Below are 8967 nucleotides of genomic sequence, written 5' to 3'. Positions count from 1 at the left end.
TACAGTCCACAAATTTTAAATTAACACACATTTTCCTCTAAACCACTGGTTCTCAGCTGATCCAGTGTCAGGACCCACTACTGTCTCCTTAAGGAAAAAACACGACACAAATTTCTTCAGTTTTTCAACCATAAGAAATTGTTTTAAATGAAAAATTGTACAGTTTGGACTTGAAATTGAAGAAAAGATATCATAGAACAAAGGGATGGAGACTTATCTTTCAAAAATAAAAGCACATCATAGACTTTTTTTGCCACCAGTCTTTTCCAAGCATACATCCGTGGCCCACTGAAAATGGCTTTGTGACCCATTTTTGGGTCCCAACCCACCAGTTGAGAACCAGCCATCCCCTAACACAATCTCTCAAATTTATACACAAAGCACTGGTTTCTTCTTATCTACTAGCCATTCTATCTTGTTCTAGGAAGATCCTCATTCTGAGTCCCATGCAATCAGGAAATTAGGTCCATATATGATCAAACAGTTTTATTTTTTCATCTGTTCCATTACATCAAATATTCCATAGGTAACAGATAGAAAATAAGCTTTTGAAAACCGTTTTTAAAATATACACACATGACCATGTAGTATGTAGAAAACTATCACACTCTGTACTACATTTGATGCATAATGCTGTCTTCTCAGGGTCCATCCTAATTCTAAGTGGAATGGCCTTTTTCTCTGTACATATTTTATTGGCATGCTCCCATGTACATGTCCCTGTAGTCTTATCTATATCAACCCTATGATCCTCGGCCCACCCCTGCAAGATTGCCTCATACTGGATTTCTATTCCCATTATGAGCCTTTTCTTCAATGGCAACATTTCTAAGCTATATTTACACTCACTAAGAGCATTGTTGAAGTGTCCAAAGAGCTGTGGAAAAACAGCTCTTTGTGAACACACACGTCAAGACTATGTCACATCTAGATTTGTGCCCCGTCTATCCAGTTGCATGTCGACTAATAGGATCAAGACGGCAGTGTAATTATCCTTATCTGGCCCATTGGCTTTTTCAATAAAGACAGCAGATAATCCTGAGGTTAAGCAGGGACAAAGTCAAAGAGTACAATGAATTATAAAGCAGGACAGTGATCTCTGGGGAGACAGAGCCTCCTTTTTTCCCCTCTAGTCATGTCCAGCACTCATATGGCTCTAGATTTGGTCTTAAAAACATCAATCTTCTTTATCCGTTTATGCTCCAAATCCTTCAAAACAGAAGTAAGTAACCACACTGGGGCACATAATAGCCATGAGCTGGCCTGAGTGTTCAACAGCATAATTAATATTTGTCTGCTCGGTGCAGGCTCAGTGTCTCCAGGAGAGACTGCAGAGGAGCAAACCTGTTGTTGATTCCACAGCTGTGACACAGACACGCTGAAAAAGAAGGCTTCCAACAGGATCAGGGCTATAAATAACTTTACGGCAGCACTGCAATATTAGTGGGAGGATTAGGAGAGTCGTCACTGCCTATTTATGAATGCATTGCAGTCAAACTGCAGTGGGTGTTGTGCAAACACATCCTATTCTTTAAGGGTTTTTGGTTTCATAAATCGTTTCTGCTTCTTAAACAATGACTCAGAATAAGCCTGCGTTGTGCACATATCCAGGTACACACATTGCAGTAGACTTCATTCATTTTCATGCTCCACAGAGTAAAATCACTGACATGTATTTGCAGACTGCAGTGAAGCTCTACAAAGCAGAGCCTGCCAGGCGGGCAGACGTCAGAGGAAGGCGAGGGACTCAGCATCATGCATCCAAGGAGAAACATCCACGGATATCAGCCATCCATCAGTGTCCTGCTGCCACCTAGAGGTCTGAGCTCTTGTGTCACACACATAAGTGGCCTCCAGGCACCTATTCCATAGATCTGTCTATAGAGATAGAACTGACGGTGCTTAACTTTAAAGTGAATCCATGTGACAGTTTTCCTACATTTGCAACATGCAGCTAATAATAAAAATTCCCCTAATTCTAATATGCCTGCTGACAGAAGACTTACAAAAGTTGTCATTTCTTGGTCTGCATCAGATATCAAAGAACAATTTTTGACCTTCTATTAACCAGCTTTAAACAGCCTTTCTTAAAATGTTATGCTTTGGTGTGTTATGTCTCATATGAAGGTCATTCAGAAAGTATGCACTCCTTCTTTAATGTTTTCTACTCTATAATGTTGCAGCCTGATGCTATAGTAAAAATATACATGTATAATATATGATAATATATATGATTGCACATGATTTGCATAATGCATATCAGAGCAAAAAACCAAGCCACGAAGTCAAAGGGACTGCCTGCAGAGCTCAGAGACCGGATTGTTGACAGGCACAGATCTGGGGAAGCCTGCAAAAACATTTCTGCTGCAAGAGCACAGTGGCCTCCAGAATTCTCACATGGAAGAAGTTTGGACCAACCAGGACTCTTCCAAGAGCTGGTCACCTGTCCAAACTTAGCAATTGGTGGGTCGTGAATGTGAGCCTGTAATAAAAGGGGGGGACAAAAGTCTATGCCACACGTGAAGATTGGTACTTTAATGACACCATCTTTAAAGGCAGATGATATAATGATCATGAAGCTGGGGCTTTTTCTTTTATTTTTGTCAAATAGTAGGCCATAGTTGGCATCTTTTGGAAAAGTGGGTGGAACAGGCAATTCAGTTTCAGTCATTCAGAAGATTTTATCTTATTTATCTTCTTTTCTTGGGGGGAAAGGAAGGAAATTAGGTAATTCTTCAAGAAATGTCCAAAGTTTCCATTCAATCTTGTGAAAATAAAGTAAAAACAAACTGTGTGCATGCTCTTCTAATTATGCCTTATAGAAATAAATGTTTTGTCCTGTTTCTTTATTCCGTTGTGTTTTGTTCCATCTAAGGTACAAACTGCAACATCCTCAATTGAAGACATTTGAGTGGTAATTTTATTTTTCTTTGAATTGGGTCACAGTTTCTCATGAGATGGTGATGAGTCCTGAAGCCCAACAGGCTGAGATCCGCTCTTTGAAATAAAGCTTTGTTCAATATCTAACCTCTCCATTTATCAAATCAAGATTGCAGTAAATAAAAAATAATGTAAATTCATCACTATCACATCTAGTGCCACAGATTTAACATCACTTAAATCTCATAATGTTCAAATAAACTACACATGAACATTCTGCCACATTAATAGGCCCCAATGTAAAGTAGGAAGGTCTGATATAGAGCAGAAATATCTGTTTGAGTCCACAAGTTCAAGAAAAAAAACACTATAATGGGGAAATGGGCAAGATAAAAAAATGGATCGTTATAAACTGGTGCAGAAAAAGTACATTTTGGTGCTTTAGAGTGGGAAATAAAAATGTTTGGTTGTAAAAGCAACATGTTTGAACACAAATGCCCTTATTATGTCCCTTATGTAAAGGTAATCATGGGTCCTCACTTTTAAGTAATTAAACAATGTTTTCAACATTAAAAAATCTTACTGTAGTGAAATGGAGGTCTTTGTTCTTTTTGTTAAAGATATATTTTTTTTATCAAATACAGTAATCAAATCACAGAAGCTGCTTTTTTCTGTAACTGTGTGAAATTCGTACATAACATCGTCTGATATCGATTGTGACTCCTATATGGAATCTTTTCATCATCAATGATTTTGTGATATTGTAAAAGGTATCATTCAAAATATCGTACCATGATGAAACAGCTGATATACACCCCTAGTGCTTCAGTTAACACATTCATATCACCAATCCTTAAAATTAAATGCACTGTGTGTTATTCTGAATATTTATTATGGATTGTCAGAATCCATGCTGGCAGGGTTGACACACTTGTTGTGAGAGCAGGTGGGAGCAGGATTAAATAAAGCGTCCCATGCAGGGCTCTAGTTTTAAGTAATGAAAAAACAAGAAATTACTGCAAATTTGCTTTTATGACTTCTGTTTTTGTGTTGTGGTAGTTTTGTTAAAAAGCCCCGAATAAGCAAAAGAAGACAAAGTTATTCAACTCGTCAATACTACATTTATTTAGAAATCACATCAAAGAAAATGTTGCTTTAGCCATACAAGAAGAAAAACTTTTTCAAATCTCTAATCAGAAAATATACAATAAGATAAATGTATCAATCAATCAAATAAGAATCACCAAAATAAAGCAAATAAAAACAATGGCCTGCCAATAAAATGACTGAAGAAATGGAAACAATGACAATATCCTGTCACTGACTGTACGCTCCACTCACTTGGGGATATGGATGGTGTCCTGTTAAAGCCATCAATAGTTAATGATGCGTTTTTTATAGAAATGACATCTTGTACTGTCTTGCATGACCTTGTAAAGGCGAGGCTTAAAACATGAACAGTGTCAGCAGTGGAGACCGGAGCGTTCTGGTTACGCCTGCAGGCATGCACAATCTGAAATGGCACAATGTCTCACCAGGGCACTGATGCTACAATCCGCTCCAAAAATAACCTCAAATGTCACACAGACTGAGGGCGCCTTTTCTTTTTTTTTTTTTTTTTGCACAATTTGACATTTTGATTTAAATCTTCACACGACACTGACTATGTAGGATGGAGGCTGGCATAGTCAGGGGGCGAAGAGTCCGTGAAAGCTTTTTTGCTTTGAGTAGAATGGGAAACGTTTTCTTATGGCTGAGTGTGACCTAAGCAAAGAGAAGACGGGTCACTTTACAGAATATAGTTCAACACATGGAGATGATTTTAAATGTTGGAATAGATAATTCAAGCGTGCTTTAAACATATTTGATGTCTTTATCACAAAAGAGAAACTGGTCTGTGAACGTCTGCTGTTGTCTTTCTGTGAGCTTGTCTCTCCTCGCTGCTGCTTTAAGATGCTTACAATTCTCATTGTGCCGTATTTATGCCAGCAGGCAGCAAGAAAGCATCTCCATCACACATTTTTTCTCCGTCTCACTAGAGACACATAGCTGGAAGGTAAAAGCTCCTCATCATACGTCACCGAAGTGACATGTTGCTATTCACACAGCACATCACACAGGCATGGAAACAATGATAAGAGAAAGAGAGCTGAATCACTGAATTAAAAACTACAGGAGCACTGGTATGATTGTCTACTGTACACATCACTTCCACACTAAATACTGCATAAATGTGACGCTTAAATCACTTTGGATTCACTCCAAGCAAATGATGTCAACATAAATGTGAGCAAAATCTTAATCAACCCCTTTTATCATCAAACACAACAATGAATACTTAAGAATGACATCAATCTGTGCAGTCCATATGGTTTCCTTTGAATGTGAACAAAGACCTTAAACACTATTACATTTACTACACTACTGCCAAGTAACAAGAAACTGATAAAGCAATAACTACTGTGGTCTTATTTGCATTCAGTGCTCACCAGTGACAAATACACTGACACAAAGATGACGACACAGAAGCACAAGCTCCATTAAAGCAATATAGAGAGTGACAGCTCAGCTCTACTAACTGTTATCTAAATAAACCAAACAACCAAGAGATGTCGGACCATGTCTAATATCATGCATGTGTTTTTGATACAAGTAAAAGTGTAGAGCATGCCTGGTGTAGAGCTTTAAATAACTTCTGTGTGACCGTGCACAAATAAGTGACGTTACAACCCACTGTCTGTGCTCCCAGCTGGTAAAGGGTGGTGTCCTGTGACATGTAAATCAAGGGTATCTGGGGGGAGCCAAATCAGCAAGAACAGAGCCAGCAAACCAATCTTCTAATCAGGGAGGGGTGTGACAGGTGAAGCTAACACTTCACTGAGCTCTAAGTCTGCAGGTGGAGGTGTGCAGCGCAGAGGTAAAGGGGGTAAAGGAGGAGGAGAGGAGGAGCAAACAATCCAAAGTGAAGATGTTCATGAGTTGTCTGACGGGACGTGCTCCTCAAAGCCCTCGCTCTCCCTCACTAGCGCCCTCTCCAAGATCACACGCCCCTCCTTGTACCGCTGACTGTCCTCAGTAGCAAACTCGTAAATCCAACCGAGCTTGCTGTTGCAGTTCTTGCAGCTGACGTCCCTCACCATGTGTCTCCCGGTCAGCATCACTCTGTCCTGAACTTCGCTGTACTGCAGGTTCACCACCTGTGGGGTTAAAACAGACATGCACTCATATTCTACAGCAGGGAATCACATACAGTACAGTGTCTATAAAAATTATTCATCCCCTTTTGATGTTTTACCCTAAATAAGTGACTGCATAAATATTCACCCCATTTGAAGTGACTAACCTCATTCAACAAAGGTGCTGCTGATCGGTGCTAGTAGTCTCACTATTAGTGAAACGGGGATCACCTGAGTGCAGTGACTGTGTCTCAAGTGATTGTAGTATAAAGACACCTGTGTCTGGAAGGTCCAGTCACTGGTTAATCAGTTAATTGGTTTTGTGTTGTTGTTTTTTTTCTTGTCAAGAAGTCAAATTATATTGACCATCCATGATTAATTTATAAAATCAATAAAATAGTAAAACATCCCAGAATGCATGAATACTTTTATAGGCACTGAACAGTTATAAATATATATATGACCTGAAATGTCAGCTCTTGCTATCATAAATCTCTGTACCTTGTTGAAGAGGAAAGCCCTCCCTGTGGCTCCTGTAAATCGTGTTGATATGAGCTCCGACCTGTTGGTCAGGATGGTGTCACAGTTGGCACAGGAGAAGAGGCGTGTTCCACCGATGTGGTCCAAGAAGATGCGTCCCATTGTTAAATCTCTGGGCGTGAATAAACTAAAGCTAAAATAAATGGGAAAAGAAGGTCAAAATACTATTATCAATATCTTCATCGTCTAAAAGAAGTTTGAAACATGGGCAGTATTTGTTTTATAAGTTCCTCTTAGCGTCTTAGAAGATCCTTTTCACACTATTTCAAGATACAACAGCAAATCAGGTTGATTTTACGAAGGCTGCAGTGTTTGCTGTTGATGTTAGCCAAGAAACAACCATAAGCAACAAGGGCTAGGTGATGGCCTTAAAATTAAAACTCAACAGTTTTAACTGATTTCCTTTACTGCTTATTAATGCAACATGTACATGAGGGGTAGAGAGAAAAACAGAACTTCAAACAGATTGTTTGTAGAAGGTGACCTTATGTGGAAGAGAATATGAATATGCTTAATTAGTTTGTTCATATACCAAGAGCCCAGGCCTTTACGCAACAATAAAATCTGAAATCCTTTTCAATGGAGGAAATCAAAACTTTAGAAGTCAAGCCATGGAGGCCTAACTGGATCCCTTACAGTTTGTTCACAGGAGCAAAACAGGGGTTAGTAACGCGGTCATGACTGCTCTTAACTTACTATCTACAAACTAAGCCAGAAACCCCATTAACATGGGTTGGATTTTAGACTTTTTTGTGAACAGGTTCTACTGTGTAAAGGTAAATGAGAGAAAAAATGAATTAAAACAGTTGCAGCATCAGGCTGGAACATAACAAAATTGAACGAAGTGACGGGGGGCTGGATACTCTCTGAATGCCTGTCACATTGGAGACAACTGATTGACAATTAGATTAACTTTAGCAATAAATGGTTTAAAAGCTGCTCTGATAGTCTTTAGTGGAGAAGAGATGTACTATGGAGAGCAACCAGGGGTTAAATACATTGATATAAATTGCCTTTATTGTCTTTAATAAATTAATATTCAAATTCAATATGGTTCCACTGCAAGACAGCAGATTAAACACAGGCCTAACATACATGTTATAACATTTGACATCTGATTGAGAATATACGGGGTAAAGGAAAAAGGATGGATGAATGAGTGAATAATGAAGCTGGTTCTTTACATCAGTGTTACTGAGCTATTTCTTAAACATCGTGTCTTCAGCCATGTCTCTTTTTTTATCAGTTATTATTCGTCCTTTCACTGTTTCGATATATTTTACCAGTGTGGAGTGTTTGGGTCAGAAACAGCAGCAAAAAGGCTCTAATAAGTATCTATAAACCTGATTTAGTTACCTTTTCTTGCTGTATTATTTCCCTGTGAAATGCTAATCTTATCGAGTACTTCTTGTTCCTCATTGACGTGTCATGAGCTGACTGTAGATGGCAGCTGAGCTTTCAACAGTCCTGAGGTAAAAAAGCCATTTTGTGAAACATAGATAACACCCCTCTTTAAAAGCTAACTTCTCTCTACATAACTGACAAATGTAAACATATCCGCTGTTCAATCCCACTGCGGTTTAGGACATGTTGTTCTTGTGGTCTGACACTGGTTAATCAAGTCAAAAGACGCTAATCTTACGTTAGCTTTCAGCTAACAGCTACAACAACCACAAATAACATATTCTAGCTAAACTTGTAATGACGCCGTCATACCTTTTCAAGTATGTTCCAGTGGTAAAGAATACCTCCACTAGCGATAATGTCACCGAAGTTTACAGTATATTTTTGACGCACATCTGTTGTTTACGCCGTCGTCGTCGTGGCTTTGTTGTTCTTTTTCAGCTGTTCCTGCCTGCACTGTGCTCGAGCTGGTGTCAACATCCGGTGATGACGTAGCGCCCCATGATGAAGCGGCTTGCGCACCACAAGATGTCAGCAGAGCTGGGAGAAACTGGAGTTAGCATAAACTTTACAATGAACAGTAAGTATGTTTGTCATCAATTTAAACAGCACTACCAATGTTTTACGCAGCTTTGGTGTTCCTACATACTTAATTCAACTGCGTTATTCGCAATCAACCGTCAAATTATACAGTTTTAATATTAAAAACCCAATTCCAAAAAAGTTGGAGCACAGTGTAATGTAAATAAAACACAACCAAACGATTGTCAAATCTCATAAACCCATATTTTATTCACAATAGAACATAAAAAACATATCAGATGTTGAAACAGAGATTATAGAAAATATAAGGTCATTTTGAATTTGATGGCAGCAATAGCCTACATCTAAAAAAGTAGGGACAGGGCCTTGTTTACCATTGTGTAGCATCCCCTTTTCTTTTAACAACAGTCTGTAAACATCTGGG

At 38.8% G+C, this 8967-nt stretch overlaps 1 protein-coding gene across 1 annotated transcript; it reads right to left on the bottom strand.

Annotated features, from left to right (window-relative positions):
* Positions 1-3981: 3981 nt before the first annotated feature.
* Positions 3982-8473, bottom strand: ypel5 (yippee-like 5). The gene is made up of 3 exons (XM_041813290.1): positions 8313-8473; positions 6558-6729; positions 3982-6077 (listed from the first exon to the last, which is right to left on the bottom strand). Exons 2-3 carry the CDS (start codon positions 6696-6698, stop codon positions 5853-5855), a joined length of 366 nt encoding a protein of 121 aa, XP_041669224.1. The 5' UTR covers positions 6699-6729; positions 8313-8473; the 3' UTR covers positions 3982-5852.
* Positions 8474-8967: the final 494 nt, after the last annotated feature.

Source organism: Cheilinus undulatus, linkage group 18 (assembly GCF_018320785.1).
Source record: "Cheilinus undulatus linkage group 18, ASM1832078v1, whole genome shotgun sequence".
NCBI lineage: Eukaryota > Metazoa > Chordata > Actinopteri > Labriformes > Labridae > Cheilinus > Cheilinus undulatus.
Note: the sequence above shows the minus strand (reverse complement) of the source record. Positions and strands in the feature narration are given on the sequence as shown.